The 22,423-nt window shown below is 37.3% G+C and overlaps 2 protein-coding genes and 1 long non-coding RNA gene across 4 annotated transcripts in view; 2 read left to right on the top strand and 1 right to left on the bottom strand.

Moving 5' to 3' along the window:
- LOC139163910 (uncharacterized) overlaps nucleotides 1–4,302 on the top strand; it is a 14,637-nt gene extending 10,335 nt beyond the window's left edge. The window contains exon 3 of the long non-coding RNA XR_011558540.1: nucleotides 4,233–4,302. This is a non-coding gene — a long non-coding RNA (uncharacterized lncRNA). The remainder of the gene's footprint in view (nucleotides 1–4,232) is intronic.
- The window catches only part of FKBP5 (FKBP prolyl isomerase 5), a 1,202,894-nt gene that overhangs the window by 202,286 nt on the left and 978,185 nt on the right, over nucleotides 1–22,423 (top strand). The gene's annotated exons all lie outside the window — the stretch shown is intronic.
- MTCH1 (mitochondrial carrier 1) lies at nucleotides 460–22,423 on the bottom strand. 2 transcript variants are annotated; one of them, XM_070745208.1, is made up of 12 exons: nucleotides 22,133–22,423; nucleotides 20,733–20,817; nucleotides 19,520–19,622; nucleotides 17,988–18,065; nucleotides 15,077–15,134; nucleotides 13,353–13,404; nucleotides 13,087–13,146; nucleotides 11,797–11,890; nucleotides 10,159–10,206; nucleotides 7,654–7,721; nucleotides 6,289–6,364; nucleotides 460–3,359 (listed from the first exon to the last, which is right to left on the bottom strand). In XM_070745208.1, the coding sequence occupies exons 3-12, from the start codon at nucleotides 19,595–19,597 to the stop codon at nucleotides 3,288–3,290; spliced, it is 684 nt and encodes a 227-aa protein (XP_070601309.1). In that variant the 5' UTR covers nucleotides 19,598–19,622; nucleotides 20,733–20,817; nucleotides 22,133–22,423; the 3' UTR covers nucleotides 460–3,287. The 2 variants fall into 2 exon arrangements, with proteins under 2 accessions (XP_070601309.1, XP_070601308.1); XM_070745207.1 differs by having other exon boundaries at nucleotides 19,520–19,626; nucleotides 22,133–22,377.

Raw genomic sequence — 22,423 nt, 5'->3', positions numbered from 1 at the left:
TCAGGGGTAGGCAAAGTTGGCTTTTCTATGACTTTCTGGGACTTTAACTCCCAGAATTCCTGAGCCAATTATGCTAGCTCGGGAATTCTGGGAGTTGAAGTCTACATGTCATAGAAGAGCCAACTTTGCCTTCCCCTAGACCAGTTACATCCTTATTTTAAAAGAATATTGCAACAGAATCAAGATACCAAATATTACCATTCTCTTATATTAAAAAGCAGTATTAACACAATTGAGGTCATTTTCACATTTTATTTTTCATATGTCATTTTGCTGATTTTTGGACAATACTATTCATCTGATTAGATCTGGATTTTATATTCTCCAGTTGATACCAGAGGCAAGAGGAACTAGATTCAAATGTGCAATTTTTCCTTGACTATCTCTAGCTGTATTAAAAAGATAAAAACTATTGTACAATCCTACTTATATTAAAAAGCAGTATTAACACAATTGAGGTCATTTTCACATTTTATTTTTCATATGTCAAATAAGGTTTGAATTAATATACTTATTTATATCAACAAGCAATATTAGCACAGTTGAGGTCATTTTCCCATTTTATTTTCAAACAGATGTCAAGTAAGCTTTGAATTAATTTGCTGTAACTATACATTCATTTTGACATAAACAATTTAAAATTTTTGGCAAAGATCAGAAGCTATGGAAGCACCTGCATTTCTAGATTCCATAAAAATCATTACCCAATAAATTATGCCAAATGCTTATACAATGCTTTTCAGATGTAATCTCCAAATCATCAGGGCAAATTTATCAGTTCAAAAGATCATGATGATAAAATAAAATTTCTGGGCCACTGCATTTAGAAGACAAATTTTATCCCTTTAAAGAATTCCTACAACCTTTCTGAAGCGAGATATTATGAACATTTTCCTTTCTGGGTTAAAAGAAAATATCAAGAAAAACAATGACAAAATAGACATACCATACTTCACTGTATGGAAGTTACAAAATTAATGCACTTGGCTTCTGACTCAGAAATTTCCTGAAGCCAGCTCAGATCCATTTGGGAATTACTGAGTAATACATACACACATGCAAAAAGCATAAAACCTATCTCCAAAGTTAAGTGGGATGGAGTCACTGGCTCTATTTACAGCAACACTAGATGGAAACAAGACTTTCTTCTGTGTGTAGATAAAGCTAGAACACAGCTTGCTAAGCAACATTTTCAGTATTAATATTGCACAACGAATTAGTGTACTTCAGAATCCCAATGTTACATTTTCCTTCTTTAGTCAAGCTTCCCGATGACCAACATCAATTCAGGTTTTTAATAGTAGCACCAAAAAGACAAAGCAGCATATTTCCCATATTCCCTTTGTGGTATCTTCTGCATGATTGCATTTTGAAAATAGCTTTTTCTTACCTTTGTGATATGCATGATTTAACTGTATAAAATTTAGAACTGAAGCCACATGAATTCTCACTTTCACTTACAGTACTCAGTCTTTCTTTGGCTCTATTTAAGAGTATGCGAGTAAGTAATTTGAATATGACAATTTGTCAGCAGGCAAGAATATTTAATTGATTAAAAAAGATACTCCTTCACAAGAAATATAAATTCACTATGCTATTTGCAAAGCTGCTAAAAGTGGGCCTCACATTAATTGACAGATCTCTTTGGAGCGAAAAGTAATATAATAAGTAATTTGATGGTAGCAATTGTAAGGAAGGGTGTTTAAATGTTAAACATTTAAATGTTTGGAAAAATCTCAGCAGTAAAAACATCTTAACAGTGCAATCCTGTAGCTGTTTGTCTGAAAGCCATTCCAACTGAATTTAGTGAATTCTAAATCAGTAAATTTACAGTCTAAAATAAATACTAGAAAAGCTAACTGTGATCTAATGAGTTAAGTGTTCACATTACAAGTGCTGCTTAGCTGGAATAAGTAACCTGCAGTAGATATCCCTAGCCAGCCAAGCTTTTATCGAAAATAAAATCAGTAATGTAGTGCAACATTATTTCATATTTATATTACTGACCAGGAAAAATACTGCTCATGGTATTCACCAATGTCCTTTTCTTGGCTCTTACTACTTTACTTTAGTCAGAAAATTGTTATTATCAGATGTATTATCTTTGCAGCTGTACTGAATCTTGACATCAAAAAATCCTTCTGACATTTGGAACGCCTCTGTATGACACGAGAACTACCACAACTCAACTATCATACGTACACAACATTTTCTTGTACTAGGGGCTCTGTAGCCCAGTTTTCATTATCAGAGAATTCTTCCTAAATCACAACATACCTTGATTTACAAACATTCATTTACTGACTGTTCAAAGTTACAGCAGCACTGAAAAAGGTGGGTTATGACTGATCTTTACACTTACAACTGTCACAGCATCTCATGGTCAACATTTGGAGATTTGGCCACCAATTTTGGTGTCATGGGATTGCCATGAGCAACCATCCCAGCTGGCTTCCAACAAGAAAAGTCAATGGGGAAAGCTGGAATTGTTTAACAACTGCATGATTCACTTAATAATTGCATTGATTCACTTAACAGCCATAGCAAAAACTATCATGAGCCTGACTTAATAATTTCCTTGCTTAGCAACATAAAATCTGGTCTCAATTGTGGTTGTAAATCAATATTTACCTGCACCAAGCTTAAATTTGTAACCAATACTAAATTTAAACAAAAATCTAGACAGATCCATATAAATAATTCATCCTACTCTAGGGTTTAAGAAGTGCCTTTGTCAAATATTTAACTTAAAAAAACTATATGATGCAAATGAAGCTGCATTATAAAAACTAAACGATCAGGTTTATACATGTCATGATTAAAAAATTCCATATTAAGAGGTTTTGCGGTTTTGCTAAATGTTAGGAATGAAAGGTATTCCAACATCAGTTGGATTTAATATGTAGACATGACAAAAGCCAAAACTAGTAACGAGATAAAATGTAAGCTATTTTCTCTAATGGTACTAAAATGGGGAATCTCTCATTCCATCTTAAATCTTATTTAGGGAAAAGTGTAAATCAGATTCTGCAAACCATGACTATGCTTGAAAACATGAAAAGTTGGGGCTGCCCTTTTGATCTAAGGCCTGACCAGCACTGCCCCCTTCATCTGGCAGGCACGATCTGGTCAGAAATAGCTGAACTTTCTGTTGTCAAACTTAATGAAATGAGCTGTTCTTACTGGTAAAAGTCTTTCATTTTACAAATGAAAAAGAATGGTAAAAACATGCTGATTTAGAGTCTCTTCTACAAGGATCTAAGTTTTCTTCTGTCTCCCAAGTGAAATTAGTCAACCAAAATTGTTGCTGGTGTGGATGATCTACGAAAAAGTAGGCTGGAACCTCTGAAGAGCTGCCCCTGGAGAAAGGAGAGGAACATGTTATAGAAAATAAGTTTATTAAGATCTCTTGCCGAGAACTGCAATAATCACAGGGTCAGAGAGACCACAATACCTGGCAATGAAACCTCAGGCTTAGTGAACATGGGAAGATATATATGTACAAAAAGAAAATGTGGAAGTTGGACAAAAATTGTAACTTTTTGAATATTGATGAAAAAAAGCAAATATATAGAATGATGTCAGCCAGAGAAAAAAAATTGCCTAGAGCAGTGATGGCGAACTTTTTTTCCCCTCGGGTGCCGAAAGAGCATGCGTGCGCGGTACTGCACATGCTTGAGTGCCCACATCCATAATTCAATACCCGTGAAGGGCAAAAACAGCTTCTCCTGCTCCCCAGAGGCCCTCTGGAAGCTGGAAATGGTCTGTTTCTCAACTTCTGGTGGGCCCAGTAGGCTCATGTTTCACCCTCCCCAGGCTCCAAAGGCTTCCCTGGAGTCTGGACAGGGTAAAAACGCCCTTCCACATCCCCCTGGAGGCTCTCTGGAAGTCAAGAACACCGTCTCAGAGCCTCGGTGTGAGCCAAAAATCAGCTGGCCGGCACATACATGCACGTTGGAGCTGAGCTAGGGCAACAGTTTGTGTGCCAGCAGATATGGCTCTGCGTGCCACCTGTGGCACCTGTGCCATAGGTTCACCATCACTGGCCTAGAGACTCAATTCACAAATTTATTTTCAGTGGCAATACATCCCTCACTTTAGTGTCTGGTCTCTTTCGTCTCTATTCTTAGTAGGATTTCAAATGAACGCTTCCCAAAGCCTTCATGAGAGCAAAATACTTTTCCACACTAACTATTTTGAAGATTTTAAGACACTCTTTATTTTCCTTTTAGGCATCACAACAGAAAGACATTGAGTGAAGCAGGTTCAGTGACAAGGAATCAAAAACTTTGGTTCTGAACAGTGGTATTTAAAAGGTTTTACAGAAATTCAATTAAAAAATTAACGGCTTCTTTGTTATGAGAGCCAGAGAGCCACTAGAATAGAGACTACAATGCTTTTTTGGGGGGAGGGGGGGATTTATATTGAATGTAAAATCAGTTTCGAGTTCTTGCTATGTCTGATGAACAGAAAACCTTGGACACTGATTGAGATACATTGTTAAAGTTTATTTTAAAAAGTATCATATTTTTGTTTTTCCTAACAAATATACTGTGTCAGTAAATGGTTGCAAATGGATATGATTAACTTAGTTGCAAACTAAGCAATAATGTGATATAGTTCTACAGGTTTTATTATGCAAATGTCACAGGCGATACAAAATCTGTTTTCACTTGCAAAAATCTATCCAAGATTACTAGATACGAAAATGAAACACTGTTCCTTCCAAGGAACAACATTAATTCTCAAATATTTCTGGGGGTTTTTTTGCCTCTGAAATTTGTATAAACTTTTGTGAAGAAAGAAGAGTGGGATATTATTGCACAGAAAAATTGTAGACTCACGCTCCTATTAAGACACAATATATAATTAGGGCATGTGTAAACAAAGGATTTTGGGGAGGGAGAGAAAAGAATGAGCAGAATCCAAAGCAAACTACTATCCTATACTTGATCAATAAACAAACAAACAAAATAAAAGAATCAAGTTGTTATCTGATAATATATTCTGATGATGTTATAATTCTATTTTTTTTTTTTAAATAAGTTAATAAAGGCATAGAATGTCCCTGTTTGCACATCTCAATATATGCTGAAAAACACCACTGAACTGAATAATACTAACATTATAGAAAATAAAACATATGCTTATAAAGACAAATAATGATGTCATGGTTTGGATTAAAATAAAGCAAGAGATTTTGGTTTTCAGTAAAAAATAATGTTCTTATAAGAAACAAAGCAAAATTTAAAGCTGGATCGCTATTGTTCTTTACTAGTTTTCTAGTTTTGCCTTTTAGCAATACACGTCTAGGAACTCTCTACTTAATATAACACATATAAAGAACCCATGTATTGTAAATTCCCTTCAGTGGGAAAAGACTGAAGGAGCTTTCAAAGACTAAAGGAAGAAAATGTAAAGATAAAAGGTGAGGGAAGACAATCTTTTTCGTAGACAACAAGAAGGCCATTTTATCTGCTGCTTGATTTTATATGTTTGTAACTCAGATAAGAAAATAAAAGCCGCCCCGAGTCTATGGAGAGGGGCGGCATACAAACAAACAAACAAATAAATAAACAAGTAAATAAAATCAAACAAACAAATAAAAACAAACAAATAAATAAACAAAAAAAAATAAATAGTAAAAGAAAGATAGAAAGAAAAAAGATGGAATTATTTACATGGGCCCGTATTAGTGTGGGGCGAACCGAACTTGCAAAGTTTGGGCTCGTGCCGAACTTTGCAGTGTTCGGCAAGCTGAACCCGAACCCAAACTTTTTAAAAAGTTCGGGTAAAGTTCGGGTTCGGATTCGGCATTCGCTCGAACACTGCGAAACGCCGCCGCCTGGGAGGAGAGTGGGGAATCCCATCGTGGGATTCCCCACCTCCTTTTGCTTGTGGGCAAAAGTAGGTGGGAAATCCCACGATGGGATTCCGGGGGCGGGGCTTTGATGTCACGGAGACTACTTTCTCTCCGTTTTGGCCGGCCAGGAAGTAGTCTCCGTGACGTCAAAGCCCCGCCCCTGGAATCCCACCATGGGATTCCCCACCTACATTTGCTTGCAGCGCTGCTGCAGCATCCTTTTCTGTAAAAATAAAAGGAATTCCCTATCTCCTTGTTTATTTTTACACAAAAGACCGCCGCAGAAGCTTGCTGCTGTTTGGGTTTGGGTTTGGCGAACTCACCCGAACTTCATGGCAAAGTTCAGGTGAGTTTGCTGAACACGAACTTCGTTGGGTTCTCCCAACACTAGCCAGTATCAATTTCAGAGAAAGAATGATACTCACCTGAGCACTAAGATGTCTCCAACAATGAATCCAAGAAGAAAACACAGGGGCATATGGAGGGAGCCCTGCAAGTAACCTATATAGCAGAGAAAGCTGTCAGAGAGGAGAACATACACATGACCCAGTACTGAGACAGAACAAGCAAGGCATACGTGGCAATAAGTATGTTTGCTGGAGAAAAGAAAGCATGTTTTTGCCTTAGAAAGTAACTAGCTTGTGTTTTTCCTAACGTAACACTATAATAAATATTTCTATGATGTGCTGGACATGCCCATCTTCCGGATTAGGCAGAAATTTTATTTTTAAAAAATCTTAGTCTGTACTTTATAATTTAACTCATACTGGACACGATTGTCCCCAAAGTGCTTTTTCAAGAGGCAACACAAAATTCAATACAATTTTATTTTAAAATCTATTTTTATATTGTTCTAAGCCACCCTGAGTCCTTTGGGATTGGGTGGAATAGAAGTAGAATAAACAAACAAACAAACAAAGAGGACTTTCTGTTTTTTTTAAAGACATTTTGCTTTTCATCCAAGAAGCTTCTTTAGCTCTGACTGGATGGTAGAGCATCTTTGAGACAACCATGACCAGAATGACTAAGAATCTCCACAGACACTGGATATTGTTGCCAATTTTTATATACTGACCAAAGTTTAATATTGACTAATTTTAAAACTGACCTAAAGTATTTTACATTGACCTGAAGCAGGCAGATGTATATCATGTAATTTTGAAATGTTATAGGCGTTTTTATAAGGCCTGCAAATTCCCTTTCTATTCATTTTTCCTCTTTCTCGTTTCTTCTTTTTCTTCTTCCCTTATCTTTTTTCTGACTGCAATTCTAAAATAAATTATAATAAAAAAGAAAGGAAGTTATTGGCAAACTGTATTGCTTGTGCATTCTATAATTAGATATTGCACAAATTTATAGGATAAGAAATTCTTCATCAGGTTTTCTGTCATTTGATAAATGTCAATGGTTATAAACTTGAAACGTACTTTTCAAAGATTCTATATGCTTTATGTTTATTAAACTAAAAATGCATGTAGATTGATAAACTTGTTTGCCCCAATCAGACTAGACACATATACAAGCAAACCAGTTATTTTCTTCCTTTATTGATTCCAAATCTATCCATATAAAATATAGTCTCTCTTCTCTCTCTCTCAAGTTTTTTTTCTTTCTTGACAAAGAAGACAGAATAGTAGTATTGGTTTTCTTTATGCATACAAGACTTAAAGTCTTTTATCTAGGAAACTGAGACGATTGAGTAATTCTGCCAAACAGGAAACCCACTAAATTTTCACTGGAGAGATTAAGCTTTATTTGCTGGAGTGGGGGTGGGGATTAATATCACATACCCACAGTTGTTCACTGCCATGAGATCACCCACAAGAAGAAAAGGGTATGTCAACATGCTCACGGCAATCTGTAAGAAAGAAATAGCTGAAGCATTCCTTCTATTCTTCACAGTTAAGTGAGAAAATAAAAGTAAATACTGTAGGTATTTGTGCAAAAGAAATTAGAGAGGACCAGTTTACTATTTTTTTTTTACCAGAATTGAGTTAAATATTAGTACAGTAATACACATATAACCAACTCACTGGATTACAGAGACAATTGTAAATAATAAAAAACTTCACATTAGAAGAGAGTTCTCAGTACTTAGAATATTGCAGCTATGTTTTTCTGTTGATATGTATATCTGGGAAACAGAATATATCTTCCATTCCTATTAACTGCAGCAAAACATCTCCCACTAACTCCTCTGTAAAGATAGACCATCATGATGTTGCTTTTGTCTTATCCCCAGTCAACTGAGATGTAAACTGATATTGCCTTTACTTATTCCAGGGTTATAACAGTGCATTCCATTTCTTTTATAAAGCCTGCAATACAAATGATCATTGATATATCATTTATGATGTGATTTATGATGCAGGCAGGGCTGGGATCTGCCATCCCCAGACAGCTAGGTTTTGTAAGGGCAGGAGAGAATCAGACATGGGGAGCTGACTCTTTCTCTACTAGAACTCCAATTACATGGAGCTGCTCCCATCTGCTTGCTCAGCATCGGCACCTGATACCAAGACTAACAAGGGCTGGATAAGGTAGCAAGGGTATGGGGCAGAAGTCAGTTTCTCCACTGTCAGATCTCCAATCATATGGAACTGAACCATCCAACTTGAGAACTGAAAGGAAAGGGCTTGGCTCCTGTAACCATTTGTGTTTGATGAAACTTTCTGTAGTTGCTGAACTCCCATAGATTGAAACTGCCTCAAAAGAGCTCTAAACAATAGTGGGTTTTTTACATATTACAATTATCAATTGATGAGGTATTTGTAATCTGTCTCATATCTGAACATTCATCTGGGTAATCAACCTGTTTTCCCATTTCTCTCTTTCCCAACATCTCATTTTATATTATATGTATATTAAGTCACTCAAACATCGGATGAGGTTAACCATAAAAGCTTACGCCTTTTAATAAAATCTGCTAGTTGGAAAAGTGCTGCCAAGACTTCTCCCCTCCACCCCACCCCAATTCAGGGAGTGGAATTGCCTTTGGTCATGCTGACTGGAAATTGCACTTCCAATATATTAGAAAAAGATAAAGCCTGGGAGGAATGACAAGAGCCATGAATCAGTAAGATGTTTCATAGATGTTGTTAGTACTATGTACAAGACAGTTGGGTTTGCAATATATAAACAAGCTAACAATGAATGTCTGTATATATTGAAGTACTATAGCTTTAAGAGGTAGTGCTGCAAATTGCCACAAGAGGGAGCTAGAAAGCATGATTCTCTCTCTCTCTGCTCTCTCTGTTCTTTCTGCTGATTCACTGTGATTGATGTAGTAAGCTCTGTGCTAGTTGATATATTTGTAAGCTGTAATATATGTCTCATATGTAAGACAAAGACAGATTTGTAATATTATTATTGTATTGAAAGATATTGACTGATTTGAATGTGAATGACCAGACTGTTTAACTTGACTATGCTATTTCTAAAGTAAACACTATTTTATACACTTTAATGTATCTGTCTTGTATGACTGAATAATTACTCATATTTCCTAGATATCTGCTGGAATTCCACATTTTCCTCTGTGCATGTCCTTGATAATCAAGGGTTCTGCACACTCCTTAACAGATGTCACCTTGCTCCATAAGGCTGGCAAAGATGTTTAAAAATAAGTCAGCTAAATGATGGAAGTGCCACCAGATACCTGGATCTTACTATCAAATGTGATGGACATGTTTAGAAGCAAAAAAATATTGGATAAAAATAAAGACATGGTTGGAAAACATGATAAAACAACACACTGAGTTAAAACCGGAAACATTTCTGCTGGAAAAACAGTTCCTTGAAATTTATAATAAAGAGAACACCTATTTAATTATTCATGTATTAACTGCAGCTAGAATTGTATTTGCACAACATTGGAAAAGTGAAGAAATTCCTATTGATGAGAAGATGATCAGAAAAATAGGAGAATGTGCAGAAATGAATAGAGCAATAATGGAATAATGGAATATTATATGGTATGGGAAGTATTTTATCAATGGTTAGAGAATAAAAAGGGAAAATGGAAATATACGTTAAGAGGAAAAATGAATAGGTTGTTCAATTGTTTAACATGCTATAATTTTAAGATTAGAGAATTAATATTATGTGAATGAGGTTGTAAATGTTGAAGACTGTTGCACAGAGATATCTGTACCCCAGATGACACACTTTTTAAGGAAAGATGAAAGGTTTTTATTTTGAAAATTAAAAATTAAAAAATGTTTTATAAAAACAAAAGAGCCATGAATCAGAAACATACAGCTATACACAATACAAAAGGCAGAAATCTTACTTACCCCCATCACAAATTTAGTGTAGCTCCGAATGACAGAAGCTTGGTTGAACTGTAAGAAAAAGCAATAATCCAAATGCAACGTTTCTTGGGGACCAGGGCAACATGTGTTAAATAAGTCACCCCGAGTCTTTGGAGATGGGCAGATGGGCAGCATACAAGTTTAAATAATAATAATAATAATAATAATAATAATAATCCCCACTGATGGGTCTTTTTCTTTCTGAGAAAAAGAAAGTATGGATCATTGACATCGCAATCCCAGGAGACAGCAGAATTGAGGAGAAGCAGCTAGAGAAATTAATGAAATACGAAGATCTAAAAATCGAGCTGCAACAACTCTGGCATAAGCTGGGCGCAGTGCCAAAGGATCTCAGCGGACATTTGAAAACCATCGGAATTGACAAAATCTCCATCTGTCCATTGCAAAAGGCCGCTTTACTGGGATCGGCAAACATAATTCGCTGCTACATCACGCAGTCCTAGGTGCTTGGGAAGCGCCTGACTGGTGATGAAATACGAAATCCAGCAAAGTGATCTCGTTTGCTGTGTTGTACTGACATAATCATAATCATAATACAGGAAAACACTTGACAATAAACTCTTGCTATGGTACATGCAAAGATCATGGCAGAAGTCTCAACACAATAGCAACCTCATCAGTAACTGACTCTCAGAAGGATTGGCATCATTTAAAAAACAACAACAATGGAACCACAGTATAATTTTATTAGGAAAAAAGTCAAGAGATTAATTAGAAGAAGACCCTACTTGACTATAATAAACTTTAATCACATCAGACCAACTTAATATTTGAATCTTATCAATAACCGGAAATATCAATTTTTTTATTAGTTAGGAAATAGCTTTCGATGTTCAGTACATTTTTGTTTTTTCTTAGACTTATTTTATTTTCTCTAAAAAAAGACAGTAAGTGAATATGGGAAACCTTCCATCATAAAACAAAAAATAAAACAAAACAAAAAACTGGCCAGAGGGAAATGATTGTTGTACAATAATACTTAGGCTTGTGAAATTCTGGTTTCTTCCAATCCATTTTCTTGCTTGACATTATTATTATTATTATTATTATTATTATTATTATTATTATTATTTATTAGATTTGTATGCCGTCCCTCTCCGTAGACTCGGGGCGGCTCACAGCAATGATAAAAACAATATATAATGACAAATCTAATAGTTAAACTCTAAAATAACAATAATACATTTAAAAAGTCTAAAAAACAAGAAACCCCAATATATAAAAAAACATAAATACAGTCATATCATACACAGAAAACTACATAGTCAGGGGGAGATGTTTCAGTTCCCCCACGCTTGATGACAAAGGTGGGTTTTAAGGAGTTTACGAATAGTTATCATGAACTATTTATTAGATTGATATCCCTTTGTCCCAGGCTTGTATGGAAGTCTACTTGGGGATGTCTATTCTCCCAACCACCACGCATATGAGGTGGACTGGACTGAGAATGTACAACTGAATTTTCAATATGAATTTTCATGGCTGAGTATGAACGTGGACCTTATCGGGGAATAGCCCGATGTCTTACCCACTACACTGCACTGGATCTTTGGGGAAGAAATTTTAGAGGCTAATAAGATTAGGAAGGTCATCACTCACATTGTCATCCACAGCGTAAGTGTTGATAAAATGAGCCAGAAGGTTGCAACACCACAGAAAAATAAGATCCCCTAGGACGTGAGGAACTAAACCTCTGAGGGAAGAGAATAAGAGAAAATATTAAATAAAAATACTCTAAAATTAACCTCAGACAATATAGAGAATAACAACAGTAAAGTCTATAAACATTTATGCACATGAAATTTGTATTTGGAATACAGTACAAAAAATCTAGAGATATTGGAGCTTAGAGACTAAATCAAGTCCTAAGGCATATAGTAAGAAAATTAAAGATACAAGATCTTAAAACTTCATCAATGCTCCAATGCACATTGAGGAAAGAAAAGGAAGAATGAACCCCAGGCTAAATATTAATGCACAAAGAACAAAGAAATCTGATACACAGAAACATGCCTTGGAAAACTAATAAAAATATGAAATATGAAAAATATGAATATATTAATTAATTCAGCAATAGTAAATAACTTTGAGCATGCAGAAAGCAACAAGGATGAGTAAGAGCCATTTAGTATCATATCTGTAGCTATAGGGTAATAGTCACTAATTATGAATCTGCCTATGTTTAACTGCAACAAAAACATTTCGTTAACCCATGAACAAACTGGATAAAATATTTTAACCGTTGTTTTTTTTCTGTTAGAGAGGATTTTGACCATTTAGAAAAGTTAAAGTAGAAACTCTTAATATTTTTTTTAGAATCTTAGGAAACGCCAATTATACGAGATGCAAATCTTAACCAGTGAGCAAGAAATGTTGATTATACTCCTAATTTAATACAGTGATGTCTATTTTCTAATTCAAAAAAACTTTACTGATTTATTCTATATATCATTAAGTTAAATTTAGCGCTGATTAAAATGTAGGTGCTGAAAAAGACTAATAATTTCCTCATTTCAATCACTGTGCTTGAACAGGTCTTGCAATTCTTCACAAATATATCTAGGAACTTTATGACGGGAAAAGTTCCAAGTCCAATTATTTTATGAATTATTTTTATGTGGAACATGAATTGTGATTGACCACGAGGGACAATAAATTGTCAAGTATTATCTCTTTCTCTCTTTTATATAATGACAGAAGGCATTAGCACATGTAATACATTTTTAATAAACAATTCTGAACTTTGAACTGAATTATAATACTTAAGGAAAGCTGGTTGATTTGAATAAGAGCTGATTCTTCTCACTGGTGTGAGAACTGATTCTCAACAACACCACAGCAAGTTCAGGCTTAATTAAATTTGCTGGCAATTGAAATATACATACTTACACAAAGAATCCCAAGAGTCCTTCTTCTTTCCAAATTGTCTTGACTGAACTAAATATATGGCTATTGACAAAGGAAAACCATTAGATTTGGGCCAAAGGGCTCTCTCACACATTTTTCATCCTAAAGTAAATAACTGCATTGCTGTATTTCTTAGAAATAATTATTGATATGGATCAAATATTTTTATAACTACCAGCCAGTGTAATACTATAAAATCCCTTGTTATTATTCTCAGATTGAGGTATAGAATGTTAAGAAGATCTCACCTGTACTTAACTTCTCGTCCTACAAACTGGACCATACAGCGCATAGATATTACTTTGGAAGAAAAAACAAGAGATATGAATATAGAAGTAGTTTACTTACATATTTTTATACTGAGAAAATATCTCAAAATTGAAAAGGAGTTTCAACTGAAACATTCTACAGGCCTCTGGAATTTAGAATTCTCCTCCCACAGTGATTTATCAGATGGCTATTGGAAACCTAAAACAATTATATGCAAAGTAATAACAATGACTTGAATTCCCAGTGATCTGGAATTCAGGGCCTTACTTCTTTTGATATTAAATATATAATATTTTATAGATATAAAGATGACTCTGAATTTAAGAGGACATTTCGCCACAGGAAAAATAGATAAGGAATAAAATATATACCAAAAGACAAAAATCCTGTGAAATGTTAACTTCTTCATTTTACCAATCTACAATGGTCAATTCCAGCTGAAGCTACCGGTAGCCTGAAAATGCCTCCTAGTAAATGTGTGCCAATAAAATACTTTTGTTCACATATTGTATACCTGTATATAAGCCTGACAGGAACCACACTCCAGTATAGGCCAGGGCCCAAAGAAACACATTTTAATAACTTATTATAGTATTGTCTGTAAAACAGGACACCCTATTATAAAATCAGTAAGTTTTCTACCTGCATATAAAATTATTACACACACAAATTACATTCTCAAACACACACTTACACACCTCCTTATTTCCAGTAAAAACAGCAAAACAGGAAGGATATGAAGAAGAAGGGAAGGGGAATAGTACCAGAAAGGTGGAAGTTAAGTGGACAGAGAATAAAAGAAGAGAAGGCAAAGTTTTAAAAACATATATATCAGGCAAAAAAGACGTTTTTTTTGCAAGCTTGGACTAATGTTCTGACTAATTTTCAAGGCATATACGTTTTTTGAAAGAAACTACTATTGATATGGCCTGCCCATTATTTTGTTTGCAATAGATCATCAGTTCTACTCTGTTACAGTTGATTAATGTGGTGGGATGGGTGTTTTACTAGGGAAATGTGGTAATATATGGACAACAGAACTAAAGGTGTGTGCAAAACCTTCTCAGAGCGAAAGATTCTGTGGCCAAAACACCTCATTTTGACTCCATCAAAAGTGATCCCAGCTCTAATGGATCATTCTGAAAAGTAGAGGTAGGCTAAATCCATGTCGTGTCCACATCATTTACTGTATGCTAAAGTTGAAACAGGGGTGAAATGTTCCCGGTTCTCTCGTGCCTATCAGTCATCAGAGATCAGCTCACAAAGGGAGGATGAGGCTCCACTTACCTACTCAGATGCCACTATTTGGGTTCTTTTACTCTCTGTGCATGTACAGAACATTTTACGCATGCGCACAGGGTAAAAGAACCAAAATGGCAGCATCCAGGCATGTGGGCGGAGCCTCGTGTTCCCTTTACGACTGGCTCTGACAACCAATAGGCACGAACGAACCGGGAGCATTTTACCCCTGAACTGAATATGTTTCAGGTTGAAACATTTTGCTCAACCTTATCCATGATAACCACTGATTCTAGCTCAGAATCAACAGAAAATTGGTCATCATAAAGTGAGATCATGTGCAAATACTTATGTAAATAAAATACATTTGAACTATAAGGTTTATAATTTTATAGGGGAAAATACCACAAAACAAACATTTACGTAGAAACGGGACTTGACAAGAGCAGATTCCATAACTCACCATGAAGTGGATGAGAAATAATTCGGGATACACATTGCATTGTCATCTCATGGCAAGTCTGATAAAATATCAAAATAGAGCACTTTTTTTAAAAAAAATCTTAAGCAAATCATCTCACAAAAAGTACACCCTAATGGGAAACTCCTGGTTTTAATTATCTTAAGTTTCCTTGTTTGGAAAACGTATTTGCTGGATTACAAGTAATATTTATTTATTTATTTATTTATTTATTTATTTATTTATTTATTTATTTATTAGATTTGTATGACGCCCCTCTCCGAAGACTCGGGGCGGCTAACAACAATAAAAAAGACAATGTAAACAAATCTAATATTTAAAAAAAACACAAAACCCAATTTAAAGAACCAATCATACATACAAGCATACCATGTATAAATTCTATAAGCCTAGGGGGGAAGGGAAAATTTCAATTCCCCCATGCCTGACGACAGAGGTGGGTTTTAAGGAGCTTGCGAAAGGCAAGGAGGGTTAGGGAAACTCTGATATCTGGGGGGGAGTTGGTTCCAGAGAGTCGGGGCCGCCACAGAGAAGGCTCTTCCCCTGGGTCCCGCCAGATGACATTGTTTAGTCGACGGGACCCGGAGAAGGCCAACTCTGTTATTATATTAATATAGTTTCTATGCTACTCTACGTCATTCTCTATGGTTTACACCATTGCGGTAAAGGACTGTCATATACTGTATATTATTCAGATACAGGTCGTCCTTGAGTTACAGTGGTAACCAGGACTAGCATTTACATTGTTAAGCAATGTGGTCATAAAGCTTGATGTCACATGATGCTTAGTGCCGTTGCTTTGTAACCGCAATCCCAGCACTCCGTTTTTGCTGTCGTTAACTAAATTCCACCAATTGTTAGTGGAGGACCTATCCCAATCCAAGCCATTCCTGGCTTGGTCCCTCCCTACCCTGAGCCTCTGTTCTTCCAAGATAAGGCACTACATACTTTTCAACTCCCTTCACTGTCCATTATGCCCTTTTGGCCACCCTGCACCCTGTCTCCTAGGAATGGCAAATAGTCCCAGAATTGCACAGCTCAGGAGCCTCTTGGCACAGCATGGCTCTAGGGCTGCAAGAAGCCTCTGAACTGCACTGCGGTGCAAAGCTGCAGCTGCTCCAGCTCAGACCAGCAATACAGTGCAAAGCTATAGGTAACCATGAAGCCCCAGCTGCCCCAGCCTGGCTCATTAGTGCAATGCGAAGCCCCCAGTAGCCCCCCCAAAATCCCAGCCCGGTCCCAGCTGACCTTGAATTCCTGGACTCTAGAGCAGTGTTTCTCAACCTTGGCAACTTGAGGATATCTGGACTTCAACTCCCAGAATTCCCCAGCCAGCATTTGCCATTGCAATGTTACTCCTAGCGTGTGATCAAAATTCAGGCACTTGGCTATCTGGACTTCAACTCCCAGAATTCTCCAGCCAGCATTTGCTGGCTGGGGAATTCTGGGAGTTGAAGTCCAAATATCTTCAAGTTGCCAAGGTTGGGAAACACGGCTCTAGAGGTCTCTGCTGTTTTGCACTCCCCCACCAGGTCTCTGCCATTACCAATGCAGAATGCCTCTTCTGGCTCTTTGTGAGGCAGGTAATGGCTGAGTGAGTCCTTCTTCTCCAGGTTTCACACAAAGAAATGGCTGCACATCAGTGCTGGGTTCCTACACTGGGTACTAGTAGTAAAATAGGAGATGCGTGTGCAACTTTGAGTTGCTGGCGGCCGCGTGACACAGCATGATTTTATTTCTATGCATGCGCAGGAAACAATATATTGTCGGGAGACACACGCACGTGAGATATTTCAGCAATTTTTTTGCTCATGCAAAAAAACCTCTCACGTGCACATGCGCAAAAGCAAAATCTCGCTTGGACACGCATGCAACCTGAAGCTGTGTACAGCGCACCAGTAGCAGCGGTAAGTAGAAAGCCCCTCCTGATGCTGCACATGACCTTGGGAAGAAATCCTTGTGCAGCCAGCAGCTGCTCTCGCAAAGGGCCAGGAGGGGAGTGCTTGGGTTAGCAGCAGGAGTAGCAAGACAGAGGTCAGCTGGGCAGTGGCGCACAGGAGGGCTGGGGTTGCTGAGCATAGGGGCCAAAAGGGCACACATGAGGGATGGGGACAAGTGGGTACAGAAAATGGTAGCATCTCTGTAGTGGTAAGTGCCGGAATGTGCTGCCAAGTGCCTGAATTTTGATCACACGCGAGGAGTAACATTGCAATGGCAAATGCTGGCTGGGGAATTCTGGGAGTTGAAGTCCAGATATCTTCAAGTTGCCACAGTTGGGAAACACTGCTTTAGAGGTTTCTCTGTCATGTTTTCAGCCTCTTTTTTTTTACAGGTAGTTCTGAAGTTATGATAACTCATTTAATGACAGCTCAAAATTATGGGGCTGAATAAATAGTACTTATGCTCAGTCCCCAAGACTTACCATCCATGCAACAAGCACATGATGGGGTTAAGTTGAAAGAGAAAAATAAATCAAACTATATAAGTTTGAGACATACTTCAGTTTTACTCCGTGGTATTACAGTAATTTTTAAAAAATGTTAGTTCATTTTTAAAGTTCCCGAATGCTAAAAGATTGGCCTCACTTTTAGTAGTCTCAAGATTATATCTATTAAAAATAATTAGAGGAAAACATGTTAATATTTTGGTGTTTAGTAGTAGAATAGATTAGTAGGAGAAATCTTAGCATTCTTAAGTTTACACTATTCCCACCTCACAAGTCTTTCCCACCTCACAAGCCTCTGAGGCATTTTTTTTCAAATTGAGTTTAATCACACTGGAAAAAAGAAGATTTGGGGATTCAACATTCATATCAATCTTAATTTTCTTTGAAATATGTAATCTTTCCAAATGCAAAATATTTAAGCACTGAAAATTTGCTTTAAATTTCCACCTGTTTTGTCACTTTCCTGAGAGATGTCTTCATATCATCCTTATTGGAAACATGCTCCATATCTTCTAGAGGGAAGGCCTGAGATAGGTATAAGAGAGAAAGTAAACTAACACTCAAGAGATCTGATTCTGATAAACAAATAGTATTTGACATATGAGATTTTTCTAAGTGATACTCTCAAGTTTTGAATAGAAGAAAGGTGATCACATCTCTCCTTTACTTGTCTTCCAAGGAATTGGTGTGTGCATGGGGTGATTATTTTACTATACCTTAATTATATTTTGTTGTAACCAGTACCTAGACTAATGCAATAATCCAATAAACAGAAAGTCATATGACCTCAATTGGGACTGGAATCTGAGACATTGAGTGAGGCAGTTATTAAGTGAGGCACCTATATAACCACTTTGTTCAATGATCACAATCCTGGCTCTCCCAGATGTGTTTGTTAAGCAATCACACTGGTTGTTAAGCAGACAGACTGAAAGAGTTGCCTGCCAAAGGAGAATCCTCAGAATTCAAGCTTCGTTTCTGCAGCCCATTGCAGTATTTTCCTTCCCCTCCATGTAAGGAAGGGAACTAGTATGTGGGCTGAAGGAAAAAAAAAGGATGCCAAAAATGAAGCCATTTCTTTAGTCCACCATAAGATTTCTTCTCCCCTCCAAGCACACCTTCTGAGGGCACTGTACTTTCAAACTTTTGTTAAATGACCAGCTGTAAGTTAAAGATTACCTGGAGTATGGAATGAAGACTAATCCAGAGAATCATTCAACTTTGCTTTCCCTTCCACACACCCGAACTTTCCATCTTTTGAATCATAGCATATACTGTATGTATTAACATAGTAATGGAAATACAGATTTCTGCCTGTTCTGAAAACGTTCGACTCTAAAGTATGCTGGTGCCTCTTGTTCATGAACCACAGCATGGGCAAGCCTACACTTTGGTTGAAGAGAGATGAAAGAAATTCTCTTCCAAGCAATGGACCGAATGGAGGTAAATGATAATCTGCATCGTTGAATTAGACAGTGCTGAGGTTTTGGAGCTTTGCAAGCAGGCATGGATGGTGGCCAACTTGTCTCGGCAAGAGACAGACCAACCCATCTCTCATTCTTAATGAAGATGTGTCATTAAAGATTAGAAAAGTGAAATTAGCAATCCCACTGTCAAAGACAGGCCAAGGATATACAAACTAACAGGCCTTAGCAGGAAATAAAAGGTTACTAAGAAAGGATGAACAGTTTATTATTCTTGCAAGGTTAAATGCTTTCAAGATAGTCCTAAAGTAACTTGATGGTGCCTTAATAAGAAATATGGTCTTATTATGCACCAGCTTTATTGCACAACAAGAAGGTTGTGGCTAATGTTGCAACTGCTGTTGTTGTTTTTGTATTTGAACCCCTTCCAAAGTCCAACTAGGCAAATGAAGAAGCTGAGACTTTGTTGGCCTGGCCATTTATTACACAATTTGGCCTCACATGTAGCCTTTTCAGCACAAAGAGATTAGAGAACAAATGTGTGACATACTGTACCTTCTTCACTTGTTCTCGGTTTATGGTAGATAAAACACTAGAGATGATACGAGGAGAAAGACCACGGAAAAGACCCATTTTCCCATCAACTTCCACAATGTGTCTGGCTAGAAATAAATTACATTGAAGTTACTTCATCATGATTCTGCAAAATCCTAACATTCAGATGGCTGGATATCTATATATAATAATGCACATTGAAATTTAAACTATCCACTGACATTAAGATGGTAAAAATTGTGAGAAAACCTTGCATTTTCAACTATTTCAACTGTGATCTTAAGAATTACATCGGATTTTATAGTGTTAAGGCATAGTATGAAGATTCCTTTAACTCATGCTTAACTAGGTTGCCTCTTTCTACCCAAAACGCTTTAGATTATCTATAAAATTGTTGAAAGGAATTTTATACAGCTTAAGGTACTATAAACTTCAGATAGCTGGAGAGGAAAGAAAAATGCCCTAGCATGTTATAATACTGCAATTGGTTACTACTATGCTTGCAAAACTGACTCTAAATTTAGCTAACTTGAAAATAAAATTTCTTCCCTAAATATGCCTTTTTTATATGAGAAACTTTTTAATTAAAACAATTCTACAAATAATTATAAAATAGTATTAAGAGTTCAATCATGTAGTTTGCAAGCAAGAAAACCCCAAAACCAATTACCAAAGCACAGAATCTTCTAAATGAAGAACCAAATGGTTTATATTATGGTGCTTTTGCATGTCAAATAAGTCTCAACATGGTGCACATTGATCCATCAAGGCTGCCAGCCATCTGAGGACAGAAGAGCAATCATAGCACAAGAGAAGCGAGCACTCCACAAAGCCAGAGCTGCAAATGCTGCAACAATGGTGCCCACACATGTCTGCCCAACATGTGGCAGAATATTTTGTATCCTGTATTTTATCTTAGAATGGATATATGTTTATCCCAGGCATGTTTAAATTCAGTTCCTGTGGATTTACCAACCATGTCTGCTGGAAGTTTGTTCCAAGCATCTATTAATTGTAATATTTAAATTAATATATTAATATTTAAATTAATATATTAATATTTTATATTAATATATTAATTTAAATATTAATATTATTAGATGCTTCAACAGTAATATTTATATTAATATGAAATTAATATTTGTCTTCATTATTTGAGTTGGCTACTTATTCTCATTAGACCTATAAGCAAATTTAATCAGGACATGCTCACCATATGTAAAAAATCCAGGAAGGTAAAATACTTTCCTGCCCAGTAAATTTCTCCCAACAGTTGGGGGTAAAGGTTCATGGCCAACCTAAAAAAAAAAAAAAAGGAAAACGTAACAGCAGTTTCTTACACATGTCTCCACCCCAGTGAACTTTATCCATAGCTTTATAGCTCAGATAGGGGCCACTCCTTGTTGGTCTCAACCCCTACTCTATTCACTTGTTTCTTTTTACAACACCGTTGACTCCTAGTGACTGAGTGGACCAATAATCCCTGTCGTTTTCTTACAAGATTTTCAGAAGTGATTATCATGGCCATCTTCCCAGGGCTAAGAGAGTGATTGACCCAAAGTCATCCAGTTAGATTCATGTCTAAGGTAGAGATAGAACTCATGCTGTACAAGTTTCTAGCCTTGTATGCATGCATGTATGCACACACTCTCAAACACACACACACACACTTTATTTATAGGTGCAAAGCACTGGTACTTCTTTTTAATAGATTTCTTTTGGGGGGAGGGGGGTGTTAGCTAAGTGGTATACTGAAGTCTAGCTCCTTCAGCAAAAAGAATGACACATTCTAGTTCTCTCCTTTGAATTGAATTACATTTTTACCAACTAAAACACATTGAAATATGCTTGAGCAGACTCACCAGTAGAAAATAAATCTCTACCTTTCCAAAGGCAGGGATGCCTAGAGTTATATCTCCTTGTCATTTGAAAGCCTTTCTTAATCAAAAGCAAAAGAATTACACTGTTGCTTGGAAGGAAAGCCAGCAGTTAAATCTTAGGGTTGTAAGAGGTTCAAGTGGCAATAAAACAACATCAGAAGAAAGCCATGGCCAAACTACTTCCCATCATTAAGCCACCCACACCAAATTACAGTAGCAGACCTGTTAGGATCTATTAATCGTCCCCAGAAGTCCACTCATCTTAAAAGCTTGCCAAGTTTTAAAAACGAGATTTTCTTTTTGGAAGCAACTTGTCTAAGGAGCCAAAATTCCTTTATGAGATCTGTGCAAACACCAAAGAGGAGCTGTAGGGCAGTGTCTCCCAACCTTGGCAACTTGAAGAGATCTGGACTTCAACTCCCAGAATTCCCAAGCCAGCATTCGCTGGCTGGGGAATTCTGACAGTTGAAGTCCAAATATCTTCAAGTTGCCAAGGTTGGGAAACACTGCTGCAGGGAAATCGGCATCTCTTTCGCGAAGCCAGCCCTTCATATAATGAATCACCCGCAAACCCTAGAAGCAAAGAGCGAAGAACTGCCTTCGTGGGGCACCTCGACGGTCGCCTCCCTCACTTTTTCAGGCTGCTAGTCCACAATGATCCCCGCACCCCTGTAACAAGACATCTCCTTCCCTCCGAAACCTGCATCGGAGGTTCGGTCCTCCAAAGCCGCACCTGCACCAGAAGCTTCACGTAGAGCAGCGGGTGGCTGAGGACCGTGAAACCAGCGCTCAGGGCCACGAAAAGAGCGTCGGCGCCTTCTGCCGGACCGGGTCCCATTCTCGGTCCGGCGGGAGTAATCCCGGGACTCACAGGGATGTCAGCCATTTCCCCCGCCCCCCTCCCGCCCGCTCCTCCCAACCAGGAAGCGCGAGGTCACGTGAGCAGGCGCTTTTGGCGTCATCCCGCCCTTCGAAGAGAACTGCCCTATCGCGAGGGGCAGCTGGCTGGCCCGGCCCGCCCCCC

This window comes from Erythrolamprus reginae, chromosome 3 (assembly GCF_031021105.1).
Source record: "Erythrolamprus reginae isolate rEryReg1 chromosome 3, rEryReg1.hap1, whole genome shotgun sequence".
NCBI classification, from domain to species: Eukaryota; Metazoa; Chordata; class Lepidosauria; order Squamata; family Dipsadidae; genus Erythrolamprus; species Erythrolamprus reginae.
The sequence above is the reverse complement of the archived record's forward strand: the minus strand, read 5'-3'. Positions and strand labels throughout refer to the sequence as shown.